We start from the raw sequence: 21,220 nt of genomic DNA, 5'->3' as shown, positions 1-21,220 counted from the left end.
AATAAATCATGTAAAATCTCCTGAATTATTTAATCTATGACACAATGATTTTAATATTATTTGTGAAATGTGCTCATTTTAAGTTGATTCTCAAATCCATCTGTGATTTTGAGTAAGGCCTGTTTGTATTTGGCTTTGAGTTATTTTGTACAGTTAAAAGACTGTATACAGCCAGATAGCTCAAGTAGGAAAAAACTTTACTGCACTAGCATTAGCAAAGCTACTGCTCATTGAATAAAGCATCATTCCTCATAGTGGTAGTACATGCAGTTATCCATAACCATAAGCTCTACTCTTTTGAAACTCTTTCAAATGTCAAACATAAATACAGAGTTCTGGCATGATATTCTAGATGGCACAGTCCGATGGGTCTAACTCAATCTGACCTAATGATGTCATTATCACATGGCACAGCTGATTGGTTCTCTCCTGTATCGGTAGCCAATGAGCTCGCTGCTCAAAATTCAAATATATGACTAGTGCTTGCCGTAGCAGTTGCAGCTTGCTTCAGAAACCCACCACCTTCCCCAGCTCCACCTGTATAGATCTGCTACGAGGTGATTCATGTATGCTATATGGGGGTTATTTCATGTACAGTATGTTATATTTGCAGCAGCAATATTTCTGAAATGCTCACAGCAGCATGTTGTGGGTGTATTGGCAGTAGCAAGTCTCGGTACTTGCTCTGCCGCAGCAGCAGCAGCAGCATAGCAGATCTATACCGCCAAGACCAAATACATTAACATTGTCATGTACATTACCATGCCAATCCCTCCGAAATTTGTCATGACAAAACTGAAACTTAAACGTTAATAGATGTTTCCCTTTATGCAAAAACACACTTTTTTGTGCACTTTTAAAGTAGCACTTAATTTCAATATTTACTCTCCATATCCAGCCATATGTAAAGCATGCTGGGAACTAACAATCACCGGCAAAATAAAACTACAAAATTGAGCTAATTATCTTAAAATAAATAGGTAGCCTTCTTTCTTAAATTTTTTTTCCAGTTTAATCAGTTCCTCAATTCAAGCCTCAAAACTGCTTAAGTTTCCTTAAAAAATGAGGAAAAAATAATCTCTTGGTTTTATTAGTGAAAAGTTCTTCATATTTTCTATACAACACTGAACCACAATTTCTTTAATCAAATATACACAATATTTTTAATTATCACCTTTATTTAAGTGAAAATGACAAGACCCATGATTTATTTTTTACAGTGTACTGTAAAAACCTATTGATTGGTTAAAAGTACATGCAGCTTCTGTGTAGTAGAATGTATTTCTATGTATTTACCTCAGTTTGTGATACTGATGATGATCTTTGATTAATCTTTATTTCTTTGTTTCTTTCACTTTACCACCTGTGCTATTATGGTGGTTGTGTGTTTAAGTATAAAAATAAAAACAAAGATTAGTATCAGCATGGTTATGCTAAATGGCTGTTGGATTTACTGATTACATTTATTTTTTTTGAAAATTACAACAATTTTAAACTGTCGAATATATAGGTTATTCTGTAAAGCTGTTTACATTTTTGCTGTATTTTATACATAATTATTCTGGCAACCACAGCTGCCAGTTTTATCTTGTAAAAATAAAAGAACATTTCTATTCCATGAAATTAGATGCTTATAAGATTCAGAAAATATGCAAAATTACCAAAGTATCAAAAAGTGGTCCATACAACTGTGCTAACTTCCAATTTATATGATAGTTTTGTCTGAAAAAGACAGCATTTAAGTTGTAATTTATTGACATTTTCCCCTCCAGTGAGCTGTTAATGCTGTGACCAAATCAATGAGCTGAACACACAAACCGATTCGTGAACAGATCATTCAGACTGGCTTTGTGAACTACATTAAATGATTCAATGAAAAGATCTGACTCTCAAAAAAATAAACATTTGGCTGTTAAGTCATATGCACCACTCTTTTCCCTGTTTATGTTCCTCTGAAGAAAAAATGCCATAGCAGTTTGGAACAACTTGAGGGTGCGTAAATGATGTCAGAATTTTCATTTTTGGGTGAATTAATCCTCAAAAATCAAAACCTTGGCAAGCTCAGATAAACCTGAGGCTATCTGCTGTCATAACTGAAGCTGTGTAATGTGTGCAACGCAGCCCACAGGTATGCTGGGTTCGCATGGGGAAATGTTGCTTTTGGATAGAACGTGCAGAGCTCTGAGACTGCAGACTCTTCTAAAAGAGCCCATACTTCTCCACTCCAGAGAGAGAGAGAGAGAGAGAGAGAGACAGATAATTCGATTTGAAAGCTGTATGTCCCACTTTATGTGAGACAGAAGGGTGTTGGGCATGAATACTAAACAGTGTTTTCCCTCAATTACAAGCAAGCTGGGCTATCGCTGCCACTGGGGGACAGCTGGAGCTCATATGCTTTGATTTGACCAAGTGAAGTTCAGATGAGAGCGTCCCATATTGCTCCAGTGTGAGTGATTGAGCGATCTATCAGCGGAAAGAGGGGCAGCGTGAGAGCGAGCGCATATTTGTGTGCGAAGCAGACGTGAGGTGTTACGCACAGAGATCCATCTTTCTAAGGAAATTTGTTCAAGTCTGTATTTCTGTCATTGAAAGGTTTTCAATAGACGTCTCCAGCATTTGGAGAGCACCCTTTGTGTCACTGGCCTTGGAGCTGACAAATACTTGCATGCATATGTGAATCTCTCTCTCTCGCTCTCGCTCTCTCTCTCTCTCGCACACACGCACACCCCAAGTGCACCAACAGCACACACATTAACACGATTTGCAAGAAGTATGAGATGAGAAGTATTAGCTTGTTGACAGAGGACTGGAACACTCAATGTGTGGCTGAAAGATGGTTTTCTGAAAGAAAAGACATTGTTTGTTGTTATGTATATTATATTATATTATATCATATTATTATAAACAAGCACCTCAGAAAATAATCAAGTGACTTTGTTTCTTTATTTTAAATGTTCTAATAAAAACTCTCCAGTGATTTACCTTTTGTACAACTTTCACTCTAAAGGCAGAAAAAATAAATATAGGTGACTTTATTCCTTATGAACAGAGCATGTTCCAGAACTTAAAAAAGCTGCTCCTGTCACTTATTATATTTTAAAACAAAAGCAGAATGACAGGGGTTTTTTTCTTGCTGTGATACTGTGATAATGGAGGCCGTGAATAACTTCAGACATCTGTATGTCTTTTCTTATAAGAGTACTGCATATCAGTCTGCAGATTTAACACGACTGCAGTTCATGACAAATGATGGTGCATTCTTTTCCTTTAACAGAAAATGAGTTTTGAGGAACAGCTTTGAGGGACACACAGCGGACGATTCTGCCTAATCACACCACACAGGAGGCGCTCCTCAGAAAACACATCTGTCCCACCAACCAGTAAATCTCAGGTAATGTGCTTTACTTTTTGTTTGTTCTGGGCAATAAAGTATTTTTACACTACCCTTAAAAAGTTTGGAATCAGTACAGTTTTCTATTTGCTATTTATTCAGCAAATATACATTAAATTAATCAAAAGTGATAATAAATACTTTTGTAATGTTAAAAAATATATCTATTTCAAACAAACACTGTTCTTTTGAACTTTTTATTTATCAGAGAATCAGTTTCCAGTTTCCATAAATATATTAAACTGTATTCAACATTAATAAATGATAATAATAAGAAATGTTTCTTGAGCATTAATTCAGCATATTAGAATGATTTCTGAAGGATCATGTGACACTGAAGACTGGAGTAATGACTGCTGAAAGTTCAGTTTTGTCATCACAGGAATCAACTGCATTCATTTTAAAATATATTAAAACAGAAAACAGTTATTTTAAATTTAAATAACGTGTTCACAATATTACTGTTTTTATAAAAAAAAAAAAACAATCTTCACAATCACTTCAAACTTTTGAACGGTAGTGCATGTTGAATCATGTTTTGTTGGCCTGAACAAAGAAACAGCAATATATATATATATATATAGAACCCGTTCTAGCACTAGAAGAATAGGAGGGTGTCTCAATCTGCTCCCTGGTATACAGTATTAAGAAGAGATGCCACAAGCATAAGTAAAGCACTGTTTTTGTATAGCAGTAACCAAGGAAACGCTATGCCATAAGCCCACCTGCTGTCAGAGAGTGAATTTGCATTCTCATTCAGCCCGTCTGCTGTTTCTGTCTTGTACAGAGATGTTTTATGTATAATTTCAAAAAGCTAAAGTCGGACCATTTTGTTTTTGCTTCAAATGTTGAAATTATACCATCTAATTTAAATGAAAGACTACTCATGTGTGTAGCATCTTACAGTATAACACATGATTACAATAACGAAAACCGTGATTAAAAAAGAAAACTGTGTTGGATGTGTTGCATTCCTAGTACTAAGTACACTAACCAAGGAGTTGTTTTTGCTGTCCTGTTGTTAAAATCATTCCAGTGCACATTCATTCCCAGAATGCACCGAGCATCAAGTCCTTTCTATATTCATGTGTTCTGACGTCTTTCAAGTTGTAAGAAAACACAGCCTTATATTTTTGCTTTTAATTATCCCTAAAGTGCAAGAGAAGCAATCTTGGAAACTTTAAAGTATTGCACAAGAATTAAAGTACTTACAAGATTTGTTATTGTTTATATAATAAGTATCGCTTTTTATTTCTCCTCTTTCCTGCTACTTGTTTCACTTCTGTTTCAGTTTTTTATAACCATTTCTTACTATGTGTCAGTAAGTTGTTGTTATTTTAGCATGTGTGTTTGGCTCAGTGTTATTTTTTTAGGATTACTGATAAACTAATGTAGTTTGATTTGTATTAGTTATCTATTTTAGTTTTAGTTACAGTTGTAGTAATGTTGTCATTTTATTAGTTTTTTTATTATGTCTATATAGGTTTTTTATTAAGTTTTAGTTTTATTTCATTTGAGTTATTTCAGTACTTCAACATACAAAATGGAAATGAAATAATATATATATATATTGAATGTATTTATATATATGTACATGTATATGTATATGTGTGTGGCTGTACATACACATATGTAGTTGTTTTTTGGTATTTGGCTTAGTGTTATGTTAGAATCATTATTATACTCACCTTTTGTTCTTTTAATATTTTGAATTGTTTTTAGCTTTATTTTTTGTTTTCATTTAAATGTTTAGTTTTGAAATGTTGTTGTATGCATTTGTAATTTTTATTTAATTTCTTTTATTTTCTTAAATGTGTATATCTATAGTATTTATAGAGTTTTAGCTTTTAGTTTGAATTACTTTTTCTTATTTGTAAGTAGCTTTGGATAAAAGCGTCTGCTAAATGACTAAAAGTAAAGTAAAGTATATGTTTGAATGTCTTAATGCCATTATGTACTGTATGTACAATAATTATTTTTCTTGATTAAAAAATCAGGACAAGTGCATATTTTATAATGACACTGCACTTTTAAAAGCCACAACAACAATGTAAGATAAACAACTCATAACAAAAGGATATTGGCATGCTATACAGTGATGTTTCCTAGTGGTCAGTGAATCAAGACCCATGCAAGTGCCCAAATTTGTGTTCATTATAAACTGATTCACAACGCTGGCAACTAGGGCACAGAATGAGACACAGCATAGCTCTTAATACAATATAAACACTGATGCATTATAGCCACATGTACTGCATGACCAATACTTATCTGTGGTTCACAGTCTGTATTTTTCATAATAAACATGTTCTTTTATCATCTATGATCTGTCTCTCGTGCAGTTCAGTGCAGTTCATAACCATCCTTGCTGCAGACATCATTGACCTTTTACACTTGCTTTCACAGTAGCTAGTAGATGGAGGTCAGGCTAATTGCTGCTTTTATTCTTCAGATGGAGGTGGATGAGGCCAAAAAGCGTCATCGAACACGATCTAAAGGTGTGTGAGGTACAACGCACTCACATAGTATTAGCTCTAGTCTCAACCTATGGCCAAATCCATTTCCCCACTTTCAGTCCATAACTGAGAATTTTATTGACGTTCACAAATCATCACTGACGTCAGTAGTGATGAACCTGGGCTACTGATTGGACAAGTGAACCAGAAGAGCCCAGAAAATTAGTCTGCTCATAATAATATGATTCCATTGTGTGATAACGCTCATGTTGAGATGTTTCCTCACTAACTGTTCTCGCTTTCATGTTTTTTGCAGTTGCTGTGGAGGCTGCACAAGAGCTTTTCAGGTCAGTCTGCATACAGTACAGGAATCATTCACTTACAGTTTGCAACCTATTAACTTTCATAATGTGATGTATTTATGAGCTAAACAGGATATTTAACTGGAAAAAAATCCAAATGACAACATTAAAAAAAAAAAAAAGCACATTTAATATTCACTAGTCATTCAAAAGTTTGGGGGTGGGTAGGAAATTTTAATGTTTTTGAAAGAAGTCTTTTATGTTCACCAAGGCTGCATTTTTTTTTAACACAGTAAAATAATACAGTAATAGTGTGAGATATTATTGCAATTTAAAATAACAGTTTTCTTATATTTTAAAATGTAATTTATTGCTGGTATAGCAAAGCTGAATTTTCAGCAGCCATTACTCCAGTCTTCAGTGTCACATGATCTTTCTGAAATCATTCTAATATGCTGATTTGCTGCTCAAGAAACATTTGTTATTATTATCAATGTTGAAAACAGCTGTGCTGCTTAAAATTTATGTGGAAACTTTTTTTCAGTATTTTCTGTTAAATGTAGTACAGCATTTATGCAAAATTTAAATCTTTTGTAACACTATAAAGTATTTACTGTCACCTTTAATTAATTTATTGCATCATTGGTGAATAAAAGTATTAATTTCTTAAAATGTTACTACCCTAAACATTTGAATGGTAGTTTAATGTATTTTGTTTTATAATTTTAAGATCATAAATGTTTGGTAAATAAGCTTGATTTTGATTTCATGTTGGTTTTCATGTAGCACAGGATTGTCTTTATGTCTAACTAATAGTTACCTAGTACAAAGAAGTGACTAACTTAAAAATTTGGAAATGGTACTTTCTTGAACTGGTTTGCTCACAGATGCTATCTCAACTTGCAATTTCTGTCTTTAAAGACTAAAACAGGTATATGACTCAATGTTCATTTCTGTTCAAGGTGGCATCTAAGTATAATTTTGCTAATTGATATTTTTCGTTGTGATTTATTCAATATGGCAAGTACTACAGGCAGAACCTCTAAATAGACATTTCAGTGTAATTGCCTTTAGTGAGAATATATGATTCTCCCAATTAGTATTAGTAAATATCCCTGCACTCCTAATGAAATCATGCATCATGATGAGAGTGAATGGCCTGTTTTTCCTCCAGGGCGGTGAGTCGTTTTACTCATATCTGCCCGTCACTTTTTCCCCTGCATATCTTTCCCTTAAGCACAATTTACAGGCCCTGCTAAATAGCAGCATTTTCCTCATTATGAATGGTTTAACACCCACGCTGTTGTTAAAAAAGGCTCTTTTTTTATATTTTCTGGCTACGTGTCCAATTACAATGACAGCAGCTAGAACACAAGGGTGTGTGGTATGACCGGTTTTCCAGAGGCAGCTCTCTACTATGTCATCTTTATTATGGTATCAGACTTAGAAGAGAAGTGAAATTCCCTCTGTTCTCTCTCTCTCTCCTTCCCAATCATTAGGACAATCTGCTTCATCAGCAGGTCCTGGCCTGTAGCTGCAGGCATCTTTAACACCAGTTACACTCACTGATGGGTCACCAGCTTGATCAGACACAGATCCCTAGCCAACATCATAAATGGGGAGATGCAATTCTTGTGCTATAGGCCAGATTTGAGACACGTTCCCATTTGATTTCCTACTCTTTTGCTAAATTCTAAGCTTAAAATAGCTTCAGGTTTAAAACATGCACCATATAAAAAGTCACTTTTGATTATTTTTATGTGTCCTTGTTAAATAAAAAGTATTTAAAATTGTTACTGACCCCAAACTTTTGAATGGTAGTGTATAAATGCTGCTGTTCAATAATACAAATATTACAAAACTGTATGCTTTCTAGTTTACAAAACTGTATGCTTTCTAGTTTATTGTGTTGCATTTAGTGTGAATGCACAATTCAAGGATGCTGTTAACGTTGTGCTGCTGCTTCACTGACACATTGTTTGTGCGTGTGGCGTGAAACAGGCTTCACTGTCCAGTACTGGTAGAATGTGACTTTTGATAGACACAGAAATACCACTGCCAATCAAGTAAATGCTTATTGAATACTTTAGGCAATCACTGACACTGTAACTAATGTGGGTAGTTTCATGTTAATGACTGGTTTGCTGCTCTGACCCTGAGCTCGAGTGGGGCAGGAGTTCTAAACTTGGATGTTTTCCCTCATGGCTTTTAACTGGCTGTGGACCTAAATGGAGCAGGAAGAGGGGAATACACAATATGAAATATGAAATATGGAGCCTGGTGAGTCATCGGCCTGGAGGACACTGGGAGCTCTCTAAATCTGTAATGAAGGCCGATCGATGTTCCATGGTTCGAACATAGTCAGCAAGAACGAGCATATGTGTGTCCGTGTGCACATGTGTGACGTCAGTCTTGTATTAATTATTTCTCTCATCTGCAGCTGTCCCACACCTGGATGTGATGGTAGTGGACATGTCAGCGGTAAATACGCAAGACACAGGAGGTAAGAACCAGCCTCTCATTCATATGAATGTGTGCCCACCCCTGAAAGTCTCTTTAAGGCTGCAAGAACAAAAGCACTTAGCCACTTACAGAAAAGCTCAAGACCAATAGCAAAATTAAGTCAATTGAATTTGAATAAGACCTACTTTCTTTTCTTTATGTACATCCTTTTACCAGCCAAAAGTTGTGAAAGTGCAGTTAAAAGATGTGAAACTGCAATGAAACAGAGCTGGCATTTACTAAAGTGAAGTGTTTTTACAAAGTAGGATATGTTTTCTGGATTTTAGCGGTAAAGAATTTATTAATTTAATGGAATGGTTTACTTCAGTACTTACAGTACTTAACATTAGCCCTCAGTATTAGCATTTTGTGCTTTGTACCCTAAAAACTTTTTCCATGTAACTGAACTGTTTGAATGTAGCTGTTGTAGACTTAAAGGGATAGATCACTCAAAAGAATGTATGTAAAATATTATTCGAGCATTTTAATCCATATCTTCTAAAGAGACCGCTTCATACACTTCATGTCAAATGCCATGTTTAATTCAATGAGTTGCTTGCCATTTCTTTGCAATTGTTTGTGAAATTTCATTGCAATTTATGAGTGAAAATTGTTTTACTACCAAAATGTTTTCAGTGTATGATGAACCGATTTAATGTAGGCTTTTATTCACATTTAACACTGATCAACACACATACATAGAGCTCATTAAATATGACAAACTGAAGGTCAAAACTGCTTGCTTAAAGCAAAAGAGCCACTGTTTGTTCTCACGTGTCAAGTTGAGCATCCGTTCACTATATTTGATGAGCTCTGTATATGTATTATATGTTGTTTATCAAAAAGATCGTGTCTCTTCAGAAGATTTGGATTAAACCTCTCGATTTATGTGGGTTTCTTTTTTCTACTTATGAACTTGTTGAACCGGCAAAGCTTTGGTGGAATGGACTTTCAGTGGAAGGACAGAAATCTCCTAGGCTTAATTAAAAATATCTTTTATGTTTCAAAGATGAACAAAAGTCTTATGGATTTGGAGCAACATGAAGGTGAGTAAATAAAGACAGAATTTTCATTTTTGGGTGAACTGTCCCTTTAAAAACGGATGTAAATGGACAATGGGTCTGTTGCTACCCTGGAATATCTGAGTCTCATTAGCATACATCGGGAATGCGTGAAGCCTATCGGATGATAGGCGTGACATCATTAATATTTTAATCAACTTGTCAAGTGTCTAGCAAGATTGTGCTGTTTGTTTCCTGTTTGATAAAAAGCTTTTTTAAGGACAAATTGTTGAAGCAATAAAAATCGCAACTTTTCGCTAACAAGCAACTTGAGTTAATTCATGTTTACACTGATATAAGTAGAGCGTTTTAAATATTTAGGTTTTCATTGCACTGGCACCAGTTTCTTCACATAGCTACAAAGCTAACAGCATCTGATTTGACAACTGTTGTCAAAGTTACTCTCAGTCTGTTCAACTTCCATGTTTAATAGTCTCTCCTCTTGATGATATTTACTGTACCTCAAAAGAAAGATACAAAACAAGAGAGGCAGAACAGAAAAGATTGATGGATACATCTACTGTGTCACCTCATCAGCCCTGTGAACCACCAACCAGAATTGCATTTTTGCAACAGACAAATGGTACCTCCAGCAGGCCTCTCACTGAAAAGGCAGGCAGAGAGAGGGCGAGAGAGTGATGAATTACCCCCAAATGAGAGGGTGGGGAGGGAACGGCGCTCCGACTGTGCTGTCAGAGCATGCTAACATTTGGGGGGCATTTGTGGGAATGGCAGGGTTGTAATGAGGACACTGCGTTACCTGTGCAGGCTACGCAGCGTCTGCTGCCCTTTACCACTCCATTAAAGAGTAATAATAACAAAACCACAACAGAGTTTGTCTCCTGCGGCATACATTGGGTTATATCACAGCAGAGGTTCACACCCCTAATGTATAGCTGCTCTGATGGGGGATGAACTGATGTAATGTATACATTGTAAGTTTATGTATTGTAATGGCTTCTCAGGGCAAAACATTATGTGTACATCGGCCTTTTGCGCTTCATAGCATGCACACACAACACACAAAAATTGTACAATGGCTTCTTACGGGTGCAGTACTCTTAAAGTGCACATTACTATTCTAAGGTACTAATATGCAGCTTTTAAGGGTAGATAAGGTACAAAGTTGTCCCTTCAAGGATACTGCCCTACTAACAAGCTGCTGTACCCTTAAATGTAAACATTTTTTTGCATATTTTTCGGTAACACTTTACAATAAGTTGTCATTAGTTAATGTATTAACCAACATGAACATACATTTGTTACAGTGTTTATTAATCTTTGTTAATGTTAGTTAATGAAAATGCAGTTATTGTTCATGTTAGTTCACAGTGCATTAACTAATGTTAACAAATACAACTTTTGATTTTAATAATGTATTTGTAAATGTTGAAATTAACATTAACTAAGATCAATATATGCTGTAGAAGTATTATTCATGCTTAGTTCATGTTAACTAATACAGTTAACTACTGTTAACTAATGAACCTAATTGTAAAGTGTTACCTATTTTTCTAACAGTGTATGTAAGGGATTTATTTTGTAATAAAACACTGGCTCATTATATGAGTCTCACCAAATAGGTAAATACATGGATATAAAATATTAATTTGAATTAAAGTCATATGCAAATACCACAACATTATAGTAAAATTTAAGTCACAATGAAACTGAAGTAGCGACAGATCCATTCCAGAGTGTTTGCAGAGTGATACGAAAAACATGAAAGTAGTGCCAGTTTCAGTTAACCTGATTATTGACCTCATATGCAGCATTATCATAGACAGCAGTGGATATTAGGAAAAATCTGACCACCGATTGTAGTGATTGACGAATCAGAATAATAATATTAGTAAACGAAGTGTTTGCAGTGTTTAATTAAAATTGCTAAAGGTGTGTTCACATTAGCAAAATTTTGGTGCATTTTCGCAGGTCTGTTGTTAATAGTGTGCAATGCATGAAGAACAGCTCACAAAGTAATTTTCAAACCAAGCAGCTTTATGTTGGTCAACGCAGCAAATTTGCATGGGGAACTTTTCCGCCGTCAAATGAAACTCCTGATTTCATGGATTCCTTTCGAAATTAACAACAGTAAATGTAACTGCACCGTAACACATTTATTGCAGTTAATAAAGATTAGAAGCGATCAATAAATATAAATTACATCACATAACATTTACCCAGTATTTGAAAAGCAAAGTGGGCACTAAAGTGGGCAAATTCAGTTCTTAAAATATAATTATTAAGCTAAAAAAGTGGTGAGACAAATTTATAAATGTAATGTTCCTCCTAATTATAATGGCTGCTGCGCTGCTGCAATGGACCAATGGTGTTGCATTCATGTTAAAATGTTAGAAATAACATAAGAGGTATCCTTGAATGTGCCATTTTCTCGTTATCTAAAAAAATATCCACCTTTACACCTTCCGTGTTGCATACCTTTCCTAAAAACATGTTATCTGTGCATTCTCCATTTTAATGTATCCCTTTTAGCAAATGCAGAGACTCGTAATAAGAGGATGTGTCAGTACAGGTGTGACAGCTATGATTTTAACAGGGTTTAGTAACTGTTTTGTGCAAATTGTGTTTAGTGTCCCTTTTCTCTCTCTTTCTCTTTCTTTCTTTCTTTTTCTCCTCCTCCTCCTCTCCATCTGTGACTCTCTCTTGTTCCACTTTCCTATTTTCTATTCCTCTCCACACTCCTCCTTTTTATCTTCCCCACATCCTGTCTCTTTGTTCCTCACCCTTTCCCTTACTCCTTCTGCGGCTCTTTCCATCCCTCTTTCCAGTCTTCTTTCTCCTCCTCCCTTTTTCCCTCCCTTTCTGATGGATGACTCACGTAGGCTGAAGCCCAGGGCTGTATAATTCAGGGCTTGACAGGTAGCACTCACTAAAAGAATGGGAACTGAGCCAAGAGCTGGTGGCAGCGGCCAGAGAATGGTATAGCTGTATGCTCGCTCTCGCTCTCTCGTTTTTTTTTTATCAGTATAACACCCTGCCTGCTTTCGCTGCTCTACACAAGTCTGGTCTCTCCTCCTTTGTGGTAGCCACAGTGCACAGATTTTAATGCCAGCCTCTTTCATCCTCCATTGTATTTTCTCCCATCAGAAAAACAAAGAGACAATGTAGATGCAGTGTTTTGTAAGGGAATATGTGAAGTGTGAAATGCCAATACAAGGATGGAAAAAGCATGTTGTACTAAAGCTTGTGGGAGAGACCATGAAAAACCTACACAATTTATACAGTACATTCAAATGGAGGATAAGCATATATTTCTGATAATAAACAACAGACCTTGACATGTCAGTTCATTATTTTTTAGCAATGAGGCAATGAGGAAAAAAACAGCTCTCAAAGCTTAAAGTTTGATTCAGCTGAGACACGTTTGTTTTCATTGAGAAATGGTCTGAATGACTGTTTAGAAAGGTACATGAGGTAATGAGTTACGCAGTTCAACTTTGCTCTCAAACAGCTGTTTGGTTGTGCCACAAAATTCATAAAAATCCACAATGGTTAAAACAAAACAGATGTGTTTAAATGCCAAAAGATGTTTGAATCGAAGAGCGACCACCTTAACAGCTTAAAAATGATCAGAATATATCAAATGTCTGCTGTTTTGAAAATACATTGCATATTTTTTAGAGCTGCCATTTCCAATTTTTTTTTTAGTACTGGGAATAGTGCCACTTTCAAAATTAGCAGTAACAAAGTATTCTAAGGTCAAAAAATAGGAGTCTGTGCAATGGTTATTTAAGAACCACTCGTGTAATATGCTATTTGCACTAATGGAGTGTTTTATCAACATTAATGTCTTTTGGGTTGAATGGAAGTCAATGGAATTATGACCACAGCTATTCGATTGCTGATGGATCCCTTTGTCTTTTCCCTTCTCAAGAGTTTATTGAGGTTTAACATGATGGACACTTACAGACAGTGTTCATTTATAGCCTTAGGCCATAATTTACACCTTCATTCTATGTAGCAGGGAGAAATCATATTTGTGTGCCGGTAACTCACCAGCAGCATGCAAACAGATGGGCTCTGTACTGTGTGGGTGGTACATGCAGTTTTGTCCTCTGTCGTCTCTTCTCACTCACTCACTTTTTTTGATGGGTCTTCAGGATGCAGTCTATGTGGTCTGTTGGCTTCGTGCTCGTCAAGTCATAGTAAATTATCTGTGCTATATGTGCCGAGGGCTTGTTTGTTATCTGTGAGGTGTTTGTAATTCGCCCAAAGGATGAGCCAGATGTCTCTTTTATATACTGTAGTCAGCGCAAAACATTATTTGACCTATGGATGTGTTTCATAACCCCAAGTGTTTACTTGCAAGCAATACAAATGACATTGAATCACTTTTGTCTAATCTCTTGTGATGCAATGCGTCAAATTTTCGATCAAATAGACAATCTTGTATTCAACTACAGCTTCTGTGTTTGAATATTTTGTAACCTCTAATATAGTTTATTTCATACTGCAGTCAGTTCTAATTGTCATATTAGATTGGCTGAGTGGCGCTCTGCAAGTGTTCATATATAATCCGTTGATATACTGTTTGTATCACCCCGCTTGTCTGTTTTTGCTTCCAGACAGACTTTCAGGCTGTGCATTTGTTTTTTTCAGTGACTCTTTCTGCAGGCTACATTGATACTGCAGTAGGTGGCGCCAAATGTCTGTATTTGTGTGTGAGTCATTGATTGATTCATTCAGTTGATTTGTTTAATAACATTGATTCAATTAGTTACAAAACAAGTGGCTGTTTTTATGAGTGAGCTGTTGAATCATTCATTCAAATGATTCAGCCATTAAGTCAAGTCAAGTCACCTTTATTTGTATAGCGCTTTATACAATACTGGTTGACTCAAAGCAGCTTTACAGTGTTAAAGAGGAAAATAGTTTGTCAATAATGCAAGAAGACAATAACCGAGTCATTAACACTGATTCATTAAGGAACAAAACAAGTGACTGCATGAATTCAGAATTGGATACTAGCGTACTACTATTAATATTTCTGCAATATCTTTAAATTATAGAAATTAAAATGGCTGTATTATAGTATGCTGCTATGAATTCAGCTGTCTTTGAGTCATTGAATCACTCATTCAGACGATTTGTTTAATAACACTGATTTAGGAACAAAACAAGTGACTGGCTGAATTCGCAATAGCATACTAGCATATTACTCTTACTACTTTTGCAATATATTTATATTATAGAAAGAGCAGTATGCTGTTCAATGAATCAGTAATTGAATGATTGATTCAAACGATTTGTTCGACAACATGGAGTGGCTGAATTTCTTGCTAATTCTGTCTTTATACGTCTATTCTAAATGTTCAAAATATTCTAAATGCTTTATGCGAATTCATTTTATTGCATTGCTTTATGAGGGGTGAGGCATGTCTGGAATCAACAGAAAGACAGAGAGTGTTTTCTAACATTCATAGTGAATGGTTGTTTGTGCATTCCTTTATAATGATGTACTTCCATTACTAATATAAACTGTCTTTTTTTTAGATATATAAATTTGGCAACACTTAAGTTTGGTGAACAGTTCTCACTTTTAACCAGTTGTTTATCAGCAAGCATATTACTAGCAAATTGGCAGTTTATTAGTACTCATAAAGCACATATTAATGCCTTATTCTTTATGACCTCTGATGGCTAGCAGATGAAAGTTCATGGACCGGATTTGTGACAATGACCATATTTCATATTTCCAATACCTAAACTTAACAACTACTTTACTAACTATTAATAAGCAGTAATTAGGAGTTTACTGAGGCAAACGTTATAGTTAATAGTTAGTTAATATTGAGAACTCGTCCCCAAACTAAAGTGTGGCCATCATTTTTTTTTCATTATAATGGCTTTGTTTCATGAAGAAATGCGGAAAATGAATTTGAAATATCCTTGCACTCTCTAATATTGCCTACAGTGCAATTTTTGCTCATTTTCCCTGGCCATTTTAGACAGACCCCAGTTTGCTATACACACAGAAGTTTCTGATGTGTATCTGTGTGATCTTAACCCATACAACATGCCTCTATAATTAAGAGAGTTGCTTTTCCCATTGGATGAATCCTGTAGTCAACACTCAGTACAGAGTTTCCCTCTGTCTGTATCGCATTTCCATCCATCTGATATCTCACGTAGGTCCGAACCTGTGTGAATGGCAGACTTATGCCTCCCAAGACCACGGCGAGATGTAAAACCCCGCTCCAGGGTCAAACTTCACGAGCCTCAGCGGTAAATTGAACCACCAAGGACATAATCACCGCAAACAGCCTCTCGGTGTGTGTGGTAGTGTGATTGTACGCCGTGTTTTTAGGCAGAGGGGGACCAGGCTCTGCAGTGACAAAGAAGGCAACTGAGCTGCAGAGACAGAAAGAGCCCTGCAGAATGCACAACACCAGCACCTCCTTTGTTCTGCTTTTTGGGAGGGCGCAGAATGAAGGGAGGTTAGCAGGAAGATGTCTTTCAGGCTCAGAATCACTGATCTCTCTCTCTCTCACTCTGTCTGTCTGCTCAAATGGCAAATCCCACTCCTGAGGGGGAGATCACCATGGTGACAGCGCCTTGCCACGCATGCCTGTGGATGCTGCAGTGTAGGAGCACGGAGGAGTTGCGCGCTCCTATGGCAACTCGAGCACGAACAGCCAGCTGTAGCTGCTGAATTCGCCTCCACGGCCCTATAGTGTCACACTCTGTGAGAACGTACCTGGTGCCACAGCAACTTGAATCCACAATAGACTGCAGCCTGAACATGCTCTTGGTATTCGGGCCAATTAAAACCAAAGAGCATTTCTGTTGGCTAATCTGAGGTCCCTCATTGTAACAGAACGACTATTTGAAGACTTTTAATTAAAAAATAATTGCATGTTTTTAGAAACAGACAGAGAAATTATTCTCGTTTATCATTCTGCCACTTTGACAGCAATATTTGCACCATTATTAAGACGGTTGCTGTGGAAATGATCAAACGGAGCAGGTCCGGGCTAATATTCTGCCCATTGCTGGTATTAGTCAAGTTCATCAGAGGATTTGTCCACCAGGAGCTGTCTGACTGAAGTCATTATTTCTCCCGGCAGTTCTGAAAGGCTCACAGATCTCTCTCTCTATTTCTCTCGTAGTCTCTCTCTCTTTCTAACTCTCTCTCTCGGCCGTAATTACCTTAGTCCCACTCAAAGCCTGCCTCTGCCGCTCCCGTATTCAAATGTGGTTTAATTACCTGTGGAATTTTAATTGGCATGGCCTGCCAGTGGGAAACGCGAAGGTGTCCAAGGTCATTCCGAGTCGTTCGCGAAACGCTCTCACCCACACAGACGACGATGGCTGCCTGCCCGCACAACACACCATCACATAGAAGCACAGCCTCTATAACCAGCACCTGCTTAAAACAATAAAACAATAAAGAGAAAATGGGCACCTCACACCAACAGGCCGACTGATGCATTGTAAGGTTATGAGGTTGAAAATTTTGATTTTATGGAAATAAAATCTTTTAAGACACAGTGGCCATTGTTACCACAGTTATTGTTAATACTGTAAAATCCTAATTAATGATTATTACAGTGCAGATTTTAAGGATTGGATTTTCTGTAAAGGAGACATATTATGCCCCTTTTTACAATATGTAATATAAGTCTCTGGTGTCCCCAGAATGTGTCTGTGAAGTTTCAGCTCAAAATACTAATTTTGAAAATGCTTATTTTTAGTGGAAGCAGAAACGTGCTGTTTTTCGGGCCTGTCTTTTTAAATGCAAATGAGCTGCTGCTGCCCGCCCCCTTTTCCAGAATAGAGCTGTGCTATTACAGCTCGGACCTGCAAAAAACATCTGTTTTGGTTCTGATTATCATGTTTATCGCACTGAAATCATGCCTTTTAAACCATATTAGTTTAAACACCTGATATACGGTTTTCTGTGTGCACACGGACAGAAAGCGGCCACCAGACAGCATGTGAGTACTAAACTAAGTTCTCATTCACACACAAGATTACGTTAAAAACACACAAGTTACAAAATCAGTCGGTTATGTCTGTGAAGGTAAACTGCTGGGAAATAAATTGCATGTTTATTTTAGATCTGTGTGGCAGCAGCAATATATAGTAAATAACTCAATAAATCACTGCTCTCTTGTCTCCTCTGAGGCTGGGACTCTAAATAGTGTTCTGTGCTCATCTGTGCAGCTAAGGACAGAACAGTTAGCAAGTTTTGCTCAAACTTTCGCCATGGCGTTAAAACTGGTACACCGCTTGTCACTTGCAAAATCAAAATGACGGCACCGTGGGTGTAAACTTACAGATTAAGGGGCGGTACTATTATAATGAGATCCCTTTGCCACGTCACCAAGGGAGCGAAATCCGACGCGCTTGTTTTCTCAGACTATTGCAGAAAAAGGCTTACCAAAACAAAGTTACTGGGTTAATCTTTTTCACGTTTCCTTGGTTGGTAGATGCACCGGGGACCTGATTATAGCACTTGAAACCTGGAAAAGTCTGATTTTCATGATATGTCACCTTTAAGAATCACATCATGTTTGTGTCTGTTTTCCCTCCCGACAGTCAATGGAGAAACACAGCAAAGATCCAACGCTGTGGACAGACAGCAGCCGGCCAGACAATGTGAGTGACAGCAGCTCAAATCAAATCAAGATGTTGTGTTTTTAATCCTCATTGTGTTCTTCATCAAAAGCGGACAGATGGAGTCTGAGCTCTCTCTTACCCAGAAACAGGAAGAAGAGACAGGACACAGGTGAGCGCAAGAATACACACTCTAAATGAGGACAAATGATAGACTTCTGTTGCTTTTATGTACAGCTAACTAACTTTTGGGGACAAATGTGTGCCTGAAGTATACTCGCATAAACCTTCATACAATGAAACCAAGCTTAGCTTGTTCCGAAATCTTTACTAGTCATTCTGGTTTGTCTTGCGTCCAGATAAACGCCTGTATTTCCTGCTCATGTGAACTGTGGTCTAAGCATATCTGTCAAGTATCTCAAAATGTCCTCTTATTTTTGTCTGCATTTGTTGTGTTTTCAAGTATGTGTCCAGCAACACAGAGCTAAATGTGTCCACTGGATTTAGAAACCTGTTCAATTAAAAATGTTATGAGTTTAAACTTCAGATATAAGGTTTTCTGAGCGCACACATCTGAAGCACACGCACAGAAAGCGGCTGTCACAGCATGCGAGTACTAAACTAAGTTCTCATTCACACACAAGATTACGTTAAAAACACACAAGTTACAAAATCAGTCGGTTATGTCTGTGAAGGTAGTAGGGAAATAAATTGCATGTTTATTTTAGATCTGTGTGGCAGCAGCAATATATAGTAAATAACTCAATAAATCACTGCTCTCTTGTCTCCTCTGAGGCTGGGACTCTAAATAGTGTTCTGTGCTCATCTGTGCAGCTAAGGACAGAACAGTTAGCAAGTTTTGCTCAAACTTTCGCCATGGCGTTAAAACTGGTACACCGCTTGTCACTTGCAAAATCAAAATGACGGCACTGTGGGTGTAAACTTACAGATTAAGGGGCGGTACTATTATAATGAGATCCCTTTGCCACGTCACCAAGGGAGCGAAATCCGACGCGCTTGTTTTCTCAGACTATTGCAGAAAAAGGCTTACCAAAACAAAGTTACTGGGTTAATCTTTTTCACGTTTCCTTGGTTGGTAGATGCACCGGGGAGCTGATTATAGCACTTAGGCTAAAACCTGGAAAAGTCCGATTTTCATGATATGTCGCCTTTAAATTAAATGAAAATTTAAAATATTCTGTTGAATATAATGCTTGTGATTCCAAATGCAACAGTGATCAGGCCATCGCAATATTTGCAAACTAAAGTCTGACTGGTGCTCTTTCGCTGTAATTGATCTCTTTGCTGATGATGCTTCATTGCTCCATTTCAAATGTAAAAGTTCACGCACGCACACTCACACAAACAAACTCAAAGAAAGAAAATATGTCAAGGCTTGTCTCCAGTGGTCTGGTTTGCAGTAGTAAATGTACGCTAGTAACAGCAGAGTTGCACAACATTCCCACCGCATCTATTTTTCATCAGACCACAACTTATACATATCTCAGACTGCTCGGCAAACATCAATATATTATCCACATAAACACAGTAAAAGGAAAAAGAAATTCATTATGAAGAATCCTGTGATTCAGTACCAGCAGAATATGAGGTTAGAGAAAATCAATACTTTGCCAGTGTACTTCTGTATTGACTTGCAAGTTTTAAGAGTCCCTTAGCCATTTCATTTAGACCATGTCAAATGGCACTGACGATAAACACTCAATCATAGCAGGGAAATTCATTCCCATCAAACAACAGCACAGCACACATGCACTGAAGATCAAGAAACTCCATAACAGAAGAGTGAGAGGTGCTTTCAGTTTCTGAGTCAAAATTGTGAAATACAATGCCTGCACACAACTGAAGATACAGAGCCAAGATCTCTTAAATTAAATTGCTACTGAATGTAATTTTGCAACATCAGCATGTCCATTCAACATTCAAATAGAAGTTTTGAAGATATCGTGAGCTGTTTCTTCCATAATGACTGTGCAGCTTGGGAATGCAGAAATAAGACTGGATCCAAGTGCAGTATAAACGTATTAATAAGGATAAACCAAAAAACAAAACAGGCCAACCAAAAATGAACCACTAGGACAGACAAGACCTCACAATGCAAGAAGAAAGGCTATCAAGGAATTAATTAACACCAGGGCTGCATCTGAAAGCTGAAAGTGCTAGATACAGAGGATGCTTTCCAAGGTAGGAAGGCCTCAAGGCATGTCCAGATCCAGTGTTAGCTTCACTTCCTGTCTCCTGGGATGCCTTTGTAAGGTCCGCCCACTGGTCCAACGACGGTAGCCAATGGCACGGCAGAAGGATTCTTGCGCGTTGCTGTCTTTGCTTTTATACAGAGCAATAATATTAAAATTAATACATTTTCTTATATGTTTAACCTCTTTAATTCATCTGACTCCAAAAATGAAAAAGATTTGAAAAGATGCTGGTTATTAAATGTAGATGAATGTTTGATAATTCTATTTAACTCTGACTTTATATTTACTCGTTCATTAGGAATCCATGTCACTCAGGATGTATCATGGCGGCTGGTGTACATGTGTCTCATGATCACAAGCTCTCCAGTCTGATCATTAGTCAGAGGTTATGACTAACTATTCAATAGACCGCCTCATGCTTGTCAGTCTTTGAATAGTGGTTCTATTTAGCCCCCTACAGTTACCTATGTTACAACTTAGTTAAAGCTCAAACAAAATCATAGGTTATGGCTAGCACTATGAAATATGCTAATACGTCAATAGTGTTTTATCTAGCCCCCTATAGTTAGTCTAACTATATAACAACTTGAAAAAAGCTGAGACAATAACCAGAGGTTATGGCTAGTACTATGAAATATGCCCAAACCATGCTAGTACTCCATCCCACATGGAGCAGCATTTACTACACAGAGCCATTGTTCACTGACAAGCT

At 37.0% G+C, this 21,220-nt stretch overlaps 1 protein-coding gene across 4 annotated transcripts in view; it reads left to right on the top strand.

Moving 5' to 3' along the window:
- LOC107601686 (myelin transcription factor 1-like protein) overlaps nucleotides 1–21,220 on the top strand; it is a 59,489-nt gene that overhangs the window by 11,873 nt on the left and 26,396 nt on the right. For 2 of the 4 annotated variants that reach the window (XM_016293954.1, XM_016293960.1), the window contains exons 2-5: nucleotides 3,275–3,391; nucleotides 5,844–5,889; nucleotides 6,164–6,194; nucleotides 8,590–8,652. In XM_016293954.1, the coding sequence (XP_016149440.1) occupies nucleotides 5,844–5,889; nucleotides 6,164–6,194; nucleotides 8,590–8,652 (140 nt within the window). In that variant the 5' untranslated portion in view covers nucleotides 3,275–3,391. Of the gene's footprint in view, nucleotides 1–3,274; nucleotides 3,392–5,343; nucleotides 5,890–6,163; nucleotides 6,195–8,589; nucleotides 8,653–21,220 lie in introns of those variants that run through there. The other 2 variants (XM_016293967.1, XM_016293947.1) reach the window with 1 other exon arrangement.

This window comes from Sinocyclocheilus grahami, unplaced genomic scaffold (genome assembly GCF_001515645.1).
Source record: "Sinocyclocheilus grahami isolate Dianchi unplaced genomic scaffold, SAMN03320097.WGS_v1.1 scaffold15.1, whole genome shotgun sequence".
In the NCBI taxonomy this organism is placed as follows: Eukaryota; Metazoa; Chordata; class Actinopteri; order Cypriniformes; family Cyprinidae; genus Sinocyclocheilus; species Sinocyclocheilus grahami.
Note: the sequence above shows the minus strand (reverse complement) of the source record. Positions and strands in the feature narration are given on the sequence as shown.